The 17,493-nt window shown below is 53.2% G+C and overlaps 3 protein-coding genes across 7 annotated transcripts; 2 read left to right on the top strand and 1 right to left on the bottom strand.

The window, feature by feature from the left end:
- Nucleotides 1-2,223: 2,223 nt before the first annotated feature.
- On the top strand, nucleotides 2,224-5,468 carry ANAPC15 (anaphase promoting complex subunit 15). 5 transcript variants are annotated; one of them, XM_087433392.1, is made up of 6 exons: nucleotides 2,228-2,357; nucleotides 2,940-3,038; nucleotides 3,794-3,918; nucleotides 4,464-4,523; nucleotides 4,827-4,964; nucleotides 5,119-5,468. In XM_087433392.1, exons 3-6 carry the CDS (start codon nucleotides 3,799-3,801, stop codon nucleotides 5,176-5,178), a joined length of 378 nt encoding a protein of 125 aa, XP_087289518.1. In that variant the 5' UTR covers nucleotides 2,228-2,357; nucleotides 2,940-3,038; nucleotides 3,794-3,798; the 3' UTR covers nucleotides 5,179-5,468. The 5 variants fall into 5 exon arrangements, with proteins under 5 accessions (XP_014645765.1, XP_004434008.2, XP_087289518.1 ...); XM_087433391.1 differs by having other exon boundaries at nucleotides 3,789-3,918; XM_014790279.2 differs by lacking the exon at nucleotides 2,940-3,038 and having other exon boundaries at nucleotides 2,224-2,357; nucleotides 3,789-3,918.
- Nucleotides 5,469-5,903: 435 nt separating this feature from the next.
- On the bottom strand, nucleotides 5,904-8,565 carry TOMT (transmembrane O-methyltransferase). The gene is made up of 3 exons (XM_014790272.2): nucleotides 8,224-8,565; nucleotides 6,898-7,094; nucleotides 5,904-6,426 (listed from the first exon to the last, which is right to left on the bottom strand). Exons 1-3 carry the CDS (start codon nucleotides 8,543-8,545, stop codon nucleotides 6,106-6,108), a joined length of 840 nt encoding a protein of 279 aa, XP_014645758.1. The 5' UTR covers nucleotides 8,546-8,565; the 3' UTR covers nucleotides 5,904-6,105.
- A 2,591-nt stretch (nucleotides 8,566-11,156) lies between these two features.
- LAMTOR1 (late endosomal/lysosomal adaptor, MAPK and MTOR activator 1) lies at nucleotides 11,157-16,836 on the top strand. Its single transcript, XM_004433949.2, has 5 exons — nucleotides 11,157-11,322; nucleotides 14,891-15,036; nucleotides 15,289-15,366; nucleotides 15,710-15,836; nucleotides 16,205-16,836. The coding sequence occupies exons 1-5, from the start codon at nucleotides 11,281-11,283 to the stop codon at nucleotides 16,295-16,297; spliced, it is 486 nt and encodes a 161-aa protein (XP_004434006.1). The 5' UTR covers nucleotides 11,157-11,280; the 3' UTR covers nucleotides 16,298-16,836.
- The last annotated feature ends 657 nt before the right edge of the window (nucleotides 16,837-17,493 follow it).

The raw sequence follows: 17,493 nt of genomic DNA, 5'->3' as shown, positions 1-17,493 counted from the left end.
TTTGTACTTGCTCTCTCCTTGAAATGCTCTTCCCTAAATATCAGAATAGTGCTCTCTTTGTCTCTTTTTCTTCAGAACTTTACTCAAAAGTCACCTTCCCAGGAAGGTCTTCCTTGGCCCCCCACCTAAAATAAAACATCTCCCCTGCCAGCTTTTTTTTTTTAAAGATTTTATTTATTTATTTTTCCCCCCAAAGCCCCAGTAGGTAGTTGTATGTCATAGCTGCACATCCCTCTAGTTGCTGTATGTGGGACGTGGCCCCGGCATGGCCGGAGAAGCAGTGCGTCGGTGCGCGCCTGGGATCCGAACCCGGGCCGCCAGCAGCGGAGCGCGCGCACTTAACCACTAAGCCACGGGGTCGGCCCTCCCCTGCCGGCTTTTATTCCTATTTCTCTGATTTATTTTTTCTCCTTAGTATTTACTGCAATCTTAAGGCTATATATTTTACTTATCTATCTTCTTTATTGTTTATCTCTCTCATTAGAATGGAAGTTGCATGAGGAGAGAGATATTTTGGGGGGGTCTGTTTACCATTGTATACTCACTACTTATAATAGTGGCAGGCACTCAATAGGTATTTGTTGAATTAATGAATAAAAAGGGTGGACATTTCCAAGACGCAAATTTTACTCTTTAATGAAAAACTTGATAACAACCAGAGCTGCTTGGAAACATCATCACATGGATATGCACAATACACTACCTCTTTTTTTTTACAATGTTTTTTTTCTGTGTATGAGGAAGATCAGCCCTGAGCTAACATCCATGACAATCCTCCTCTTTTTGCTGAGGAAGACCGGCCCTGAGCTAACATCTATTGCCAATCCTCCTCCTTTTTTCTCCCCAAAGCCCCAGTAGATAGTTGTATGTCATAGTTGCACATCCTCCTAGTTGCTGTATGTGGGATGCCGCCACAGCATGGCCAGATAAGCGGTGCGTCGGTGCACGCCCAGGATCTGAACCCAGCGACCAGCAGCAGAGCGCACGCACTTAACCTCTAAGCCATGGGCCGGCCCCTACACTACCTCTTAAAAACATAACCTCGGGCCTGCCCGGTGGCGCAAGCGGTTAAGTGCGTGCGCTCCATTGCGGCAGCCCGGGGTTCGATCAGGGCGCACACCCACGCACTGCTTGGCAAGCCATGCTGTGGCGGCATCCCATATAAAGTGGAGGAAGATGGGCACAGATGTTAGCCCAGGGCCAGTCTTCCTCAGCAAAAAAAGAGGAGGATTGGCAGATGTTAGCACAGGGCTGGTCTCCTCTCACACACACACAAAAACGTAATCATCAAATCCTCACATCAACCAAGGATAGGAGGAAAGCTGGGCAGAGATTATGATGCTGGTTGTAGAGGAAACTGAGTCCAGACAGGGAGAAAGGACTTGTTAAAGGTCACAGATCCGGTCGGGGCAGAAGCGGAACTAAGGATGATTGCCGGCCCTGAAGAGGCTGGTGGGTGATGGAGCTTAATGGGGGTTAGGTTGGAAGGACCTCTGTTGTAAGAGGCATGAGGATCTCTGAAGGGGAGGCTGAGTCAGAGGTTACTAGAACAAAGGCATCAGGAAAGGAGTGGGAGAGATGACGAGGCTACTTATAAGGGTCTTTAGCCCAGGCCTGGAGAGGGCAGCTGAATTCCGCAACAGCAGAAGGCGGTGCCTGGGGCTCACTATACTCACTCAAGCTCTTGCACAACCTCAAATGCAAAACTGGACAGGCAATCTTAAGAGACCAGTGAGTCCACTGAAGGTCTGTAGAGTCTGGCTGCCCCACTGGACTGTGAGGTCTTTGGGAGCAGGGACCATGTTCCCAGATTTATACCCAGCTTCTAGCAGAGCCTGGAATACAGTAGGGACTCAAATATTTCTGTTGAAGGCATACATAAATGAATGTATGCGCTCAAACGGGAAACAGGGTGAGAGAGGACAGACAGGACGGGGGCAAAATCACCCAGCGATTCTGGGGTAGAAGCAGACTAATTTTCTTCTAACGCAGCAAGACAAACAGCCCTAACACTAACACTGGCTGCTGCCAGCTACCGCATTTTTCAGCCCGAGTCGGCGAGCAAATACCGCCTGGGGCCGGAGAGGCGGGGCTCACTGGGGCCGTTGGGGCGTGGCCAGGGTGGAGAATCCGATTGGCTGAGACTCAAGGCGGGGCCAATAGAGTAGGCGCGGCAAACTTTCACCCCGACAACGTGACTAAGGTGTGTAACGTCACATCCGGTCTGGTGGGCGGGACTGGGAAACAAAAGGAGAACAAACACGCATGCGTTTGGTGTGTCACGGGTCTGGTGGGTCCTTCCGCTCAGGCAGTGTCAAGTGCTTCCGGGTCGCCGCGGGCTGCCGCCTCCCGGCGCGGTAAGTACAGAAGCAAGTCTCTAAGGCTGCTGCCTCCTGTCCCTTCCTTCCTCCCCAGGGAAACCCCGTTCCCTTGACTCGCCTCCTCAGGAGCTCCATGTCCAGACTCCTTTTAACGTTAAAGAGTTCTAGCTCATTGGCTGCTTCGTCCAGACTAAGCCCCACCCCGCCACACAAAGTCCGTCACTCATTGGTGTCACTTCCTGTCACGCAGCATTTCTTCCAGTTAATTGGCCCTCCTCAGGTCCCGCTCCTTTCGCGTTTAGCAGCCCTATAAGGACAAATGCCCGTCTGAGTCCCGCCTCTGCCTTCTTCCTGTTGGTCAAGCCCACGATCGTAAATAATAAGCAAAAAATGGGCGGCGGCTTTGCGGCGAGGGGTTGGGCTTTGGAAGCCTGGGCTTCTGTCTCTGTCTGGCCTCTTAGTACTTCTGGGACGTGAGGATGGGTGCTGTTGTACCTGTTACACGGGTTGGGCAGCTGGGGTCCACGGAAAGGCAGCGGCTGGCCCCAGATCGGTCAAATAAGTTAGGGCAAAAGCAGAACTTGCTGTAGATCCTTTTCTCCTGTTCATATCCTCTAGTGCCGGGCCTGGATCTCTTTCCCGGGGGAGTTCTATACCCCAACTCACGCTGTGACCTAGAACCAGCCAGTCGTTGCCTGTCGCTGCGCCTGTTTTCCTGTGAGCCAAAAGATTTTAATTCAGATTCTCTGGGACCTTTCTCTGGGTCATCTCCCTCAGCTACTGCATCCGAGTTGAATTTATTTGTTCTCTCACGTTAGTTCATCCATTCAACCTTCTATCTACTTATTTATCCATTTACTCATGCCTTTAGAATGTCTCACTGAACCATACTTGCACGGAGTAACTCCCCGTCCCCCCCCCCAGGTTGGCTGTGGTTCATGAGACATGGTTAGTGTCCTAAATTTCTGACACTGGGTGGGTATGGTATGGACCATCATAGAGGGCAAACAGTAAGTCTTAGTCTTTGAAGGAGGTAGAAAGTGTGTCAGTAGAGCCCAGCTACCTCTAATTTTGTATAATTTTGTAATGCCAGTCTGCATTGTGGATTCCTAGCTCTACATTTGGCTCCCATTCTCTTTCCTCCTTGAACAGCTTACAAACAGCTTTACTTATCCATAAAGCAAGTTACTTAATTATCAGAATAACTGTGAGGATGGTATAATTGTTATTATCCCCATTTTACAGATGAGGAAACTGAGGCTCAGAGAGGTTAAGTGACTTGGCCAAGGTCAAACAGCTAGTAAGTGGCAGACCCAAGACTCAAACCCAGGTCTGTCTGATTCCCACAGGGAAGGGCTGCTTCCCTGCTACCTTCCACTCCACCCCATCCCCAAATCAAACTGTAACAAAATAAAAACCAAAACCAAACATATCTGAGAGCTGGATTCACCTGATCCTTTCCCTCAGTCTAGGAGCCATGTCCACCTTGTTCCCCTCACTCTTCCCCCGTGTGACTGAGACACTGTGGTTTAATCTGGATCGACCTTGTGTGGAGGAGACAGAGCTGCAACAGCAAGAACAGCAGCATCAGGCCTGGGTGAGTGAGGACCTAGCACAGTGGTGGAGCCTCAGTCAGGGACCCCCCCCTCCCTTCACTGGCCATGACCCAGCCTCACTCTGGAGGCCTGCCCTGGAGGAGCTTTTTGCCCTGAGCTGGGAAGAATCAGACTGGGAGCTAGGGGGCCTAGATTCTCATCTTTGTGTTACCCTAATTTGCTGCAGGACCATGGGATCTCTGGGCCAGATTGGAGCCCAGGCTCTTTTCCCTAAAGCATAGGAAATAATAATTTTGACTATTTTTTGAGGACCTAGCAGATGCCATGTTCTAGGCTAATAGTCTCTCACTTCACCCTCACCATAATCTTATGAGGAAACCAAGGCCCTGAGAGTTTACGTAGTTGGACCAAGTTTATAAGTAAGTGGCAGATGATAGGAGAGAAAGGTATTGAATCTTCCTGAGAACTGGAAGGAAGCTTCTCTTCCATTGTTGGGGGTCTTCTTGGGGGCAGCGTGGGCCCGTCCCATGCCCCTGACCTGCCTTGCTTGGGCCCTGGCCCTGCTCTCCTCCCACTTTGGCCACAGCTCCAGAGCATCGCAGAGAAAGACAACAACCTGGTACCTATTGGCAAGCCAGCCTCAGAGGTGAGTAGCCCCAGCAGGTGGGGCCTGTGTGGGGACTAAGGCTCTGTTCTAATTCTGCCCCTGACCTTGGAGCAATTGTGGTCCTCAGCTCTGGATGGAAGCCAGAAAGAGGAGATAGAGGGGGTGGGCATTGGGCCCAGCACTAAGGTCCTGCAGAACATGCACCAGCCTGCTAGACTCAGGGAGGGCAGATTTGGGGAGTAGGGGTCATTCACTGGCCCCAGAAAGAGGCTCCAAGTGGGCCAGCCTTTGAACTGTCCAGGCAGGCCTGTAGAGCCTACAGGCTGTCCCCTGCCTCACCAGCACTATGATGACGAGGAAGAGGAAGATGAAGACGATGACGAGGATAGTGAAGAGGACTCAGAGGATGATGAGGACATGCAGGACATGGATGAGATGAATGACTACAACGAGTCACCTGATGATGGAGAGGTCAATGAGGTAGGCGGGGGTGTGGGGGAGGGCCTCTGCTCCTGGGCCCCTGCCCCTGACCTAATTGGCGGCCAAGGGGTACAGGCACCCTGGATCCAACCACGGGTAGGATCTGGGATGGGGGCTGGCTGGGTGGCTGAGGCCCCTCCCCACCCACACCCAGCCTCCTCTCCAGGTGGACATGGAAGGCAACGAACAGGATCAGGACCAGTGGATGATCTAGGTAGACAAGGCAGGGTGGCCCCAGGGAGATTCCAGGCCAGTCCAACCTACCCTGCACCCCCTGCAGAACCAGCTGATCGCCCCAGTGCCTGAAAGCTCACCCTCGGGCACCTCCTCAGCTGCTGCCAGGACCTGGTCTTCTTGGCCCCTCCCGGGCGGTCAGTCTGCCCTTGAATCCCCCGGGGCCTGAGCCCACGTCACTTCGCTGGCCAGTACCTCACTCCTTCATTGCCGTGTATAGTCTCTTTCTAACTCTCTTTAATAAAGACACAGGACTGATGTTTTCCCCCATGTCTATTCCCTATTTTTTGGTGGGCTCAAAGGAATCCAGCATCTTCTCTTGAGTTTTAGCGAGAGGGCACTCAAGGGACTTCAGGCAAACCTACATGGACATGTGGACCAGGGCTAGGGAAGGCCTAGGGTCCATTGCCATTTCCTCTGTCCCAGCTTGCACCCAGCCATTCCTGCAAGGCCTCTAACTCAGTGTTTACTGTTTCCTCTGATCCCACACAGAATCGCACGGGCTGGGGAGGGCAGGCTTTCTGAGGCCCAGAGCTGGGAGGCCCCCGGAGCACTCCCAGCTAGCTTCCTTGGTGTTAAGAGAGCAAATTAAATCTCAGAACAAGGCAGGGACTCTCCTGGTGTCATCCAGCAAATCAGTGACAGAGCTGGGTTGGGAGCTCAGGCCTCTTGCCTGTCAGTCCATGGCTCTCTCTAGAAGGAGAGGGACCAGTGGGACCAAGCAGCCTGACAGAACTTGATGCCTCAGGTCAGTGTGGAGCTGGAATGGGGCAGAGGTGGGAGGAGAGCCTCCCCAGCCCTGAGCCCAGCATGTGTCAGGCCTCAAGCAGGGAGGGGAGGGGATGTTCTGAAGTCCTTGCTTGGGTGGGGGTGTGGAGGCAGCAGTAAGTACCCCTGGACGTAGACCTCAGCCAGGCCCTGCATAGGTGAGCTGGGCTATGCCATCCTTGATGGCAGGGAAGTCTGGGAGGCCAGTGTGGTGGAGGCGGCAGCGGTAGCGGCCACAGCTCTTGGCATACTGCAGGAATCGGGGTGCACCAGGGAAGAGCACGTGGTCAGCCAACACAGTGGCACCAGCTGGCAGCAGGGTGTGGGCCTCCAGCAGCTGCAGGTCCCGCAGGTAACGTCGGGGCCGGTGTGCCAGGAGCACCAAATCTGCCCGACTCAGCTGGTACTGGGTTCGTAGGCGCGGGATCACCTCCTCTGAGCTACCCACGATGAGCTCTACCTGTGGGGGTGGGAGGAGCTGGAGGTGAGGGTGGGAGGGATTGTTCTTCCACACCAGACCATACCAGGATCTGGCTTACTTTATGCCAGGCCCTGGCGTAGGTCTCCACAAGTGTTCTCACATTTCCTCTGGCCTCAGAATCCAAGAAGTCTGGATCAGTATTGTGATTTCCTTTCTTCCAGTGAAGAAGCTGAGATTCAGAGGAGAAGTGCTTTGCCCAAGGTCACACAGGTAACAAGAGGCAGACCGAGGTTTGCACCCAGATTTGCTGGGCTCCAGAGACGTTCCTCTTAACTGCCTGTTTGTCATCCAGCAGCAAATATGTGCAAATGACTTGGAACAGGAGCTCACACACCCTCCCACAGGAGCTGCTTCCTTCTCCTAGGTGGGATTCCTTCACAGGGGAGGCCTGGCTAGGGAAAGGCCTGGGGTAGCAGGGAAGAGACCAGGGTTGGGGAGGTGGGGGCTGACCATGCGCTCGTCGAAGCCAGCGAGGCGGATGAGTTTTTCAGCCACTGCTGCTGTGCGTGGGTCCCGCTCCACAGTGAGAAGGCGACCCCCAGGAGGCAGAGCACAGGCAATAAGCAGTGTGGAGTACCCGCAGTAGGTGCCCAACTCCAGCACACAAGCAGGGGCCTTCTCTCCCATCAGCCGCGTCAGGATCTGACCTGTGGGGGAGATGGCTATTGCAGCAGACGTGGGAGATGGGTGCAGGGTCCCTGACAGAAAGGGATCTCAAATGCCCACCTGCCTTACTGCAGCCCCCAACCAGCTGCGGTCTCATCTCTCTCCTGGACTATAGCTCCAGCTGCCCCACTGGTCCCCCTGTCCTCCAGGCTTGCCTCCTTCAATCTAGTCTTCACACCAGCCACTAGGAATCTTTCTAATAAACAAATCTGACCCTATCACTCCCTGGTTCCTATGATCCTAAAGGCCTTTGGGATTGAACTTGGGATCCTCAGCTTGACATTCAGGACCTTCTTGAACCTGATCCTACCCTACCTTGCCAGTTTCAGCTCTCGATTCTTCCCACCTGTAGCCTGTACTACAGCCATCCCAAACAACCGTGCCCAGAGTCAACTATGCTGGCTCATTCCTCCATGCCACATTTGTACATGTGGCTGGCTTTGCCCTTGCCCACCCCTGTCCTCATCTGCCTGGCTAACTCGAAAGCAGTCCTTCTAGGCTCGTTCAAATGTTGCTTCCTCTAGGAGGGCCTGCGCAGAAACAACTACTGGGCTTCTGAGAGGCCATCTTCCAGGCTCCTGAGACCTTCGCTAGAACTTCCGGTTTTATTCCCCCTTGTTTTGTTCATTGAATATCTTTCTAACCTTGAATGAATTTCTTAAATAAGACACTAAAAGCACTTGTGCTGGGAGCTGGGACTCAGACAAATCCAGAGAGACAGCTACCCTGAATGGCATGTGGGACCCTCCATGGTGGGGAAGAAAGACTCAGACACAGATAATTACAAAGTTAAGGCTTATGTGCTGAGATGGTCATTCCTCTGTGTATCATGCCCCCTTTGAGGCCAGCAGTTGTGGCTGATCCATCCCTGTGGCCTCGACCTCCTCCTCCCCCAGCATCTAGAGCATGCCTGGTACAAAAGAAGTGGCAATAAATGTTTGCTGGATGAATGAATAACCTTGCCCAGCGCCCTCAGTTCCAGAGAAGAAAAAAGAGACCTATGGAGGATCAAGAACTTTCCCAGTTCACCCAGTAAGGCAGTGGCAGATCCCAATCCTCCTTCACCATCTCGGGGGTGCTTCCTGGAGCAGAAGGTTAGCGAACACTGACCTTTGGCAGGCCCCATGTGGCTCAGGTACTCGCAGTGGCTGCTCCAGTGGTCCAGGGTGGTGAGGATGTGACCGGGGTCCCCAGGCAGGGCATGGGTGAGCACATAGCTGAAGGCCCGCTCCTCAATCCACAGCCCTGAGAGGCAGTCTCGCAGGCTCCGCAGCAAGACTGTGTGCACCAGCAGTCGGAAGTAGTGCCGGTACCGTACAAGCAATGTCACCACGAGTGGCAGGAAGGCCAGAGCGATGGCAGGGGACATGGTCCCTACCTGGGCCCTGGGGTGGAGGGAGGCAGGGAGGGAAACCCACCATTTGCCTGTCATTTATGCAGCCCTGACCAGTAGCAATTATTATCCCTATATTTTACAAACCATGGCACAGAAAGGGTAAGTCTTTTGTCCAGAGTCACACAGCAGAACAGGGATTTGAATCTGAGTTAGTCTGATTCCAAGCCCATGTACTTTCCAGGACTCCATGCTGGTCTAAGTTTAGCACCCAACCCCAAACCACCTCTTCCCACTTCCAAGCCCTGGTCCTATCTTCACCTTGCTTCCCCTACCTGTTTCCCCACATCTCTGTAGTCACCCCTTCTTCAAGACCCCTTTCACCAGTTCCCCTCTAAGATGTCCTCCTCCACCCTACCCCCTGCCTGCTTGGTCTCCTCTGACCCATTAGTGTGTAGCAAAAGAACACAGCTTTGTCGTCAGAAACACCTTCAGTCACTGTGCTCTGCCTTACTAAAAGGCAATCAAAACACTTATTCCATAGGGTTTAGGATGAGATTCCTTCTCCAGGACTCTCCCTCTCTCTGCTCTTCCCTGGGGGTGGGAGGAGTCCTTGTTCTATATTTCTTCTCCAGTCCTATCTCCCCTCCCCTGCATTCCCCTCTTCTCCTCTTCTCTCTCAGAATTTCCTTCACAAGGGTATACACACAGCACACACTTCCTCCCCACTCAGGCCTCTTCTCTCAGGCCCGGATGGGGGATAAGTGCTCTCTCCTCTCCCATCCCCTGGACCATTCTCTCCCTGCTCCAGATGTGACCCTTGTGAGGCCCCTGGTGGTGGGGACTAAAAATGAAAGTGAGAGTGTATGAATGGGTGTGAACAGGTGACTGGAGATGAGTTTGAACTGGTGTGCTTGGACCCCACACTCAAGAGCCCTGCTTACCTGGGCTGGAGACTCCTGCTTGGGGAAGATCAGAGCATAGGACAGGAGGGGAGTCTTTGTGAGCAGAAAACCCTGAGGCAAGGTGGACCTGCTCTCAATTATTGATGCTGAGGCTGCTGCTGTCACCTGAGACCTGCAGTTCAAGTTACTAGCCCCAGGGATAAGCTAGAGCTGACTCTTACCCTTTGGGAGCCCTCAGAGAACTTACAGAACTCCTTCAGGGTCTTGATTTGAGGGGCAATAAGAGCTACTGGGTTTGGTGACCTCTCCTCCAACCCCTTGGATGAGGACAAGGGGCATTGTGTAAGCCAAGGTGAGGGGGAGGTTATAATTTACTCATTAATTCAAAATTCAAGTTTTCTCTAAGCAAAGTGCCAAGGCTTGGGTCCCAGAGAAGAGTCAGATCCTGTCCCTGTCCTCCAAGATCTCCAAGTTTAGTAGAGGAGACTGACCCAAAAGCAGAGAATACAACATAATGTGATGCTCCATGAATACAGGGATTTTTGCCTGTTTTGTGAACTGCTGCATATCCAGATAGAAGAGTGTGGCACATTGCAGACTCTCAGTGAATATTTGATTCAATAAATGAATGAATCAATGCTGGATATGGATTAAGCAGGAGAATATTGTTTGTATTGAGTCTTTTTTTTTTTTAAGATTTTATTTATTTATTTTTTTCTCCCCAAAGTCCCAGTAGATAGTTGTATGTCATAGCTGCACATCCTTCTAGTTGCTGTACGTGGGACTCGGCCCCAGCATGGCTGGAGAAGTGGTGTGTCGGTGCACGCCCGGGATCTGAACCCCGGGCCGCTAGCAGCAGAGCTAGCCCACTCAACTGCCAAGCCACCGGCCGGCCCATTTGTATTGAGTCTTGAAGACAGAAGGCAGACCTGGTGGGGAGACAGTGTGTGCCAGCCCACATGTACAAAGTCCAGGAGGTCGATCAGGAAACTGCACGTATTTCTCTATGGCTGGCGAGGCATCCCCCAGACCCCTCCAACAACACCCCCCCACATACCAACGCCGGGCCTGAAGTGGAAGACAGGTGCCAGGCTCTGCAAGATCTTGAATGACAGACTTGGACCTGTGTTACAGGTCCAAGGGAAGACATGGGATAGTTCTAGAACAGGACATTGATGGTCAGCTGTGTGTGTTAAATTACTGCAGCTGCTGTAAAAAATCAGAATTGAAGAGAAATGCCTTAGGGCAACGAGATCAGTGAGGTGACCTCTATCTTCTCTATCAGGATTGAGCGCCACTCCGCTTCAGCCCGTGAAGGTATAAGGTCCCTTCCTTCAGTCTCAAATCCCCAGTCCAGACTGAGAACTCAGTTGGGCGCCACACCCTCCATGTGTCCCCCAACTTGGCGCCTGGCATTTGGGGCTTACGTATGTACACCCACACTGTGCGCTCTAGGAGCATAGGGCCTGCATCCCACTCGCCCCTCGCATGGCATTCAGGAGAGCGTATCATAATGGCATTTGATATAAGTTAGCTCGCTGGCCCAGAAACGTAGCCAGACGGCCACACGACCACATACTAGAACTCACTCCACGGCCCCTATGGCCCTGGATAAACGACTGGATCTCAAAGACCGGGAAGACGCTGAAGTCATGTGATCCGCCCCCTCCCTGTCGTCGCATCACGTGTCTCGAGTCTTGGTCCCGCCGAGTGCGTCTTCCCATTGGTTGACGATGATCACGCGGTGGGGGCGGGGCCGGAAGCCGGAGCTTCGGCGGTACCAGCCGCAGCCAAGCGGCTCTGGGGAGGGGTAGGCGAGGGTGCGGGTGGTTGCTTGCTGGATGCAGCCACGGGTCATGTGACCGGAAGGGCTCCTGACGGACGCCGTCCCTCCTCGGCGCGGCCTGAGCGCCCGGCCCGACCCCGGCCATGGGGTGCTGCTACAGCAGCGAGAACGAGGACTCGGACCAGGTGCGGCCGCGGCGGGCGGGGGTCGGGAATGAGGGCTGAGTCCCTGGGACGTGGGGCCCGGAAAAAAGACTGCACAAGAAGGGGAGCTGGTGCGGGGCTCACTGAGTACGGAGGCCCGGAGGGGACAGATTGCATAGGGGACTCCGGGCCGGGCTCCTACCGCTGTTAAAGCCCCAGCTCTCTACACAGTCCCCGCCTTGGGGTGTGTAGGCAGCCGCGTATCCCGCTCGCTTCTACCGTTTCATCGCCCCCACCCTCAAACGTTTTTACAGCTTCAAGGATCCTCAGCCTGGGTTCCTGGGAAGCACTCCCTTCCCAGCTTCCTGTGCCTTTTCTGTGCTTGTATTAGCCGGCTTTGTGAATCCATTGTAGAGATGGATAAGCTGAGGCTCTGATTAGTTTGTCCCGAGATGAAATAGGAATCTGTGTATCTTTTCAGCCTCTGGGGTTGGAGAAGGAAGGTCACTGCTGGTTTGGGAACAGAGAAGGCCTCTGGAAGTTGGTGGCATTTGAGTTGGCCAGTGAAGGATTTAATAGAGACGATGAGGACATCGAGACGTGGGAAATTGTTTGGGAAGCAACAAATCGGGTTTAGCTTTGGCTGGATTGGAATAGAGAGAGAGAGTGGGGAGCTCAGTTTGGCCTGCCTCAGTGCAGTTTTTCCCTGGAGCCTGAGGGTTCCTCTAGCTAGAGGGGTGCCTGTCCTGGGAATTTGGCTGTAGGTCTGATCCCTTTGCAGAAAGGATTAGGCTGGGGAGACTTGTACAATTTTGAATTCTTCCTCTTCCCCTTGGTGCATTCTCACTTCTCCCCACACTTTAATCCCTGCCCTCCCCACTTGACCTCCTTTGAGGAAGGGGAGACCTTTTTCCAAAGATGAAGTCTCAAGCTGTTGGCCACTCACCTTTTCATTGCCTCTAAGCTAAGCCTGAGTTCTGTATTTCAGCACATACTAGACACAGAGACAGTAGAAAGGTTTCAGCAGGTAGCTCACAGTCTGGTGGGGTGAATGGGCACAGAAATGGCTTATATCACTGGTACTTGGGAAGTAGGTCTTTCCCCAGTGACTCACATGAACCTATTTTGGGGTAGGGACTTAAGCTTGGGAAAATGTCATTTGTATGGAAGGCATCGGTGGCCCTTGGGCCTCATTGAATCTCCAAACACCCAATGAACACATACTCCTATTTCCTATGCCTTATGTTAGTCATGCATCACGGCCAATACCTCTCACTTCTCCCCAGCCTGTTAGAGAAGGAGACAATAGCCCTGCCGACTGGGAAAGCTGTGGCTTAGTGGGAAATTGTCCCTTAAAGCATAATATGGATTTTTGCAGGGAATGAGCTCTGAGAGCTGGGCGCATTGCTCTCCTGAATCTCCACCTTCCCGGTGACAGGCCATCACTTCTGTTTCTAGCCCCCCAGAGATGGTGCATGATCAGTGCTGGGTGTTTTGAGGCCTCATGTGGCAAAGGTCTACAAGTCGTAACCATTCACTATCCTCAAGTCCCTCTTTCATCTCTTGGGCAGGCCCCTCTCCTACTTTATTCTCTGCCCCTTTGTTACAATAATAAAGAGAAATGTACAACACATTACAGTTTTTAGAGGCCTTTACAGTTATCGCATTTGACTCTTGCCAAACATCTGTCATATAGGTACTGGTTATGTCTATTTAAAGTTGGAAAAGGTGCAGACAGGTTAGTGATTTAGCCAAGGCTACAAAGCTGGGAAGTGTCATAGCCAGGGTGTTTTGATACCAAGCCTTATGCTTTATCCATTGGGCCAAGCTGTCCCTTCCAGCTGTGCCCACAGACCAGGTGGCCAGTCACGGCCAGGCCACATATGTGTCTGTGCTAGGGTGACAGTGAAACCCTGACTCATGGGTTGACACTGAGGGACAAACTTTGGTGTGAAAAACCTCCCCCATGCTCCACTTGCCCTTTGGGGGTGGGGCGATGTTATCTGTCCACTCTCATGGGGTAGCATGGCCTCTTCTGGGAGTCTAGGCCTCAGGAAAACACCCTTGTTCTTGAAGAACCCGATAGGGGAGAAACTGCCCTGTCCTGCAGGACGATCTGTCTGAAGTGGGGCTGGGGCAAGGAGGGACACATAGGAAGCAAACTCGGGCTTCATTACGGAGCCAGCTTTCCTTAGGGATAGTTTAATGTTTGGCAGCATTTTGTCTTTCTAGCTCTTTAATACTTAGCCTGTAGTTTAGGGAGGAGGACGGGTGTCTAGGAGTTGGGAGGTGGTGGGGCAGAGGCCCACAGCTTCTGTCTCGTGCTGTTGGGAACTGAGGACACTTGGGCAACTTCGGCTTGAGAAGGAAGAGTAATGTGAAAAGTCTGGGCCTGCCTTGGGTGGGGCAGGCAGGGCAGGAGGAAGTGGCCCTCTATAAGGAGAGTTGTGGTGTTGTGGGCAGGGGAGCTGGGAGCCTGCAGTGGGAAAGTCTGTGGTAGGAACTGAGATAGGCCTAGAATGGACCACTGAGGAGGCTGGTGGTCTGGCACTCAGGGTTGGTGAGTCAGCATTAGCCAGGATGGGCCCCTTGTCCTTGGCTTTGTCCTGGGCACCTTTGCTCTTTATGGCTTGGATAGATACCCAGCAGGTCTGCTTATGCAATTTGCAGCTGACATAATGCCAGCAGGGATTTGCAGCTGATGGGCTCAATGTACGTTCATATCCAGAAAGATTGCAGTAGATGAGAACAAGGGACTAAAACAGGACAAGGAGAAACACAGAATTATACAGCACCAGGGAGACCTGGTTTGGCCCAGGTAGTTCTGGGGGTTGTGATTATCAGTGTAGGCTGGCAGTAACAGTGCTGCAGAAAATTGTGAAGCAACGCTAATAGAGGTGTGGTGGCTTGGCAAGGGAGGGAACAGCTCCACTGTTCAGGTCAGGTCAGGATACACCAGGTGCACCAAGTTTGGTTCTGGGAGCCCATACAAAGAGAGCATCAGAGGAGAGTGAACAGCTGCGAGTGGAAGGGACCTGCCCTTAAGAACAGAGCACGCTTGGACTGTGTGACCCAGAGGGTGGCACTGTGACTCCTGCCCTGAGATAATATGAGGAATGGCCATTGAGAAGTTGGGCTTACTTTCCCTTGCGGCTTAGGGCCTTGTCTGGCCTCAAAGGGCCTCTCCATCCTGGGAGCAGACAGCCTTGCTGGAGAGGGCCTGGTCTGGGGGATCGGGAGGGCCATTCTTGGGCTCCTGACTTGTATCAGTTTCCCCTCCACATCCCACTTTTCTGGCTTCCCCCCTCCTCTCGCTTCCAACCTCCGGTATCTTTTATCTAGCAGGTGCTGGACTATTTTCTGAAGCTCCAGGGCTGTTACTGAATACCTGCTTTGTGCCTCTGTCCACCTTTCTCAGGGCCTCTAGGCTCCCAAGTGCAGGCAGGAATTGAGTCTTATCTGACATTCCATACAGTTGGGCACTTGGAATGTCCCTAATAAAAATATTTTTTGGTGCTTAAAGCTCAGTGTTGGTCTGAGAGGAGAGCCCAGGGAAGGCAGGTTGGACTAAGGGCCCTGGGGCTGACTTCTCCCTGCTGGCCTCTCCTAGGACCGAGAGGAGAGGAAGCTGCTGCTGGATCCTAGCAGCCCCCCAACCAAAGCCCTCAATGGAGCTGAGCCCAACTACCACAGCCTACCTTCTGCTCGCACAGATGAGCAGGCCCTGCTCTCCTCCATCCTTGCTAAGACAGCCAGGTGAGAATCACAGACGCAAGCCTGGGGCAGAGCTCCTCCATCCATGTTAAAGGTTGGGATAGAGGGAGCCAGGCCCAGGACATGGGGGATGGGACAAGGTCAGTGGGGAGAGGTACCTCTGGGCCCAGCCCTGCTCCAGTGGGCAGGCGGCAACACTGGTGTCAGATAGCCCTAGAGTTAGCACTTGGCAGCGAGTCCTGTCTGTCTCTCTCGAAGCACCTGTCATGTTCTCTCTGCCTCCTCTCCCCAAAGCAACATCATCGACGTGTCTGCTGCAGACTCCCAGGGCATGGAGCAGCATGAGTACATGGACCGGGCAAGGCAGTACAGGTAAGCACCTGGCCAGCTTGGGTCCCTCAGGCTACTTGGGCTCTTCCTGGCCCCTCCATCCTTGATCCAGCTTTGGAGCCTGGGCCCCAGTCCAGGCTCTTCATTTGGGTGCAGCCCAGAAGAGCACAAATCACTCAGGTGCCTCAGTAGATGTTCATGTCAGCCCTGTTTGCCCTGTGACACTTAAGGGTGCAGAGACCAAGGGAGGTGGGCCCAGAGTGAGTTTGTGGTGAGCTGAGGGCCTGTCACCCTGCCTCTCTGGCCTGAGGGAGTGAGGCGTGCCTGGGCTGGGCTAGGCAGTCTGTGGCCTGACTGCCCACCCCCACCCCTCCCTCTTGGCCAGCACCCGCTTGGCTGTGCTGAGCAGCAGCCTGACCCATTGGAAGAAGCTGCCGCCACTGCCGTCTCTCACCAGCCAGCCCCACCAAGTGCTGGCCAGCGAGCCCGTTCCCTTCTCCGACTTGCAGCAGGTGAGCCACTCCTTGCCCTGCCCCTGCCTACCCTTCCCACACTGCCCAGACTGTGGCAGAGGGTTCACCCTCTCTGCCTCAGAGGAGGTAGGGAAGTGGAGTTAGGGAGCCTGGTAGCTTGTGGGCCCCACTCATTCCCACCTCAGTCTCTTACTTTTTCTCTCCTCCCTAATCTCCCCTCAACCTTTATTCTCTTTCTCTTTGTTCTTTTCTTTCTGTCTTTCCCATCCCTGCCTTTCTCTTTGGCTTCCTGTCCCCCATCATCCCCTTCTCTCTCTTGTTGCTATCCAATCCCCCTCCCTCTGCTTTCCATATCTCCCTTCTCACTGTCTCTCTCTGTTCCTCTCCTTCCGGTCCCTCTGTCACAGGTCTCCAGGATAGCTGCTTATGCCTACAGTGCACTTTCTCAGATCCGTGTGGACGCAAAAGAGGAGCTGGTTGTACAGTTTGGGATCCCATGAAGAGAGGGGTCCTTGGAAAGCTCTTCTTCTCCTCTCTTCACCCCGTCTCCACCTGCCTCCCCTGGGCCCCGGCCTCACTGCGGCTTATACAGTACCTAACCTGCTACTAATCACAGAGAAGAATGTGGAGGAGGGGGAGAAGAGCGAGGCTAGAAGCCTGAGCAAGTGAGGATGGAGCAAGGGAGGGTAGAACCATTTGGGACTGGCCTTCAAAGCCCTGGCCAGGGGTGGGGTGGGGGTCAAAAGGACAGGGCCTGGTAGTTCTTCACTGTCACTGGGGAGATGGAGGTACCACTGTGAGGGTGATCATTAGGGGGCCTGTGCAGGCCCCCATCCCACCCTTTCTCTTGGCCTCACTCCTGTCCCCCACTCCCTGACTTGGTGCTCACATGCACCTCACTAGGATTTGTGACCAGGGTCTGGACGAGCTTGAATTTGAATGAATTGAGTTTGTATTTCTAGCACCCTGGGTTTTTACATGTTTGGGGGATTTTTGGTTTTGTTTTGGTTTGTCACCCTTGATAAAGGAAGTATATTCATCTGTGTGCTGGTTCCAGCCCTCTGTCCTGCCCACCTCCTTACTACTTACTCTGGCTACTCAAGTCTGTGAGCAGCAAGATGGATGAGTGGGAGAGGGGTGTCTTCTAGGGGCCCTAAGAGGGATCCAGGAGATAAGAGTTCAGGTCTTAGCTGAGACTTGGCCTGAGCTAACTCAAACTGGATGATAAGACTGTGCTTTTCCCTTCTCCAGTGATGAGAACACTGTGAAAGCTGAACGAACTTGAATCTGAGGCAGCTGTCACCATTGGGGGCCTTGCCTCAGGCTCAGTAGAATTCCCAACAAGCCTGGTGTTGGTGGGGTGGTGCAGGCAGACCAGGAACACTTGATATGGAGTCAGCAAGCCAATGTTTTCAAGCATAAGATTCTTTTTATCAAATGAAATCTCAAGCAGAATCCCAACATACAAAACATTGAGAGTGGAACTACTCTGATCTGACTGGAGTGGGGGGATTCAGGGATCACAGCCCATCTACTTAGCCTCCGGTCATGGAGGCCTCTGAGGCATTTCCACAGAGCCGTGACGCTTTGTAAAGCAACTCTAACCCCAGGATATCTGAGCTGAGGAGTGAAAAAGGGCCCAGAGAGGTTAGAAAGTTTCCCAAGGCCATGCAGTAAACCCAGGTCTCCTGCATCC

Source organism: Ceratotherium simum, chromosome 7 (genome assembly GCF_057802395.1).
Source record: "Ceratotherium simum simum isolate JZ-2026a chromosome 7, ASM5780239v1, whole genome shotgun sequence".
In the NCBI taxonomy this organism is placed as follows: Eukaryota; Metazoa; Chordata; class Mammalia; order Perissodactyla; family Rhinocerotidae; genus Ceratotherium; species Ceratotherium simum.
The sequence above is the reverse complement of the archived record's forward strand: the minus strand, read 5'-3'. Positions and strand labels throughout refer to the sequence as shown.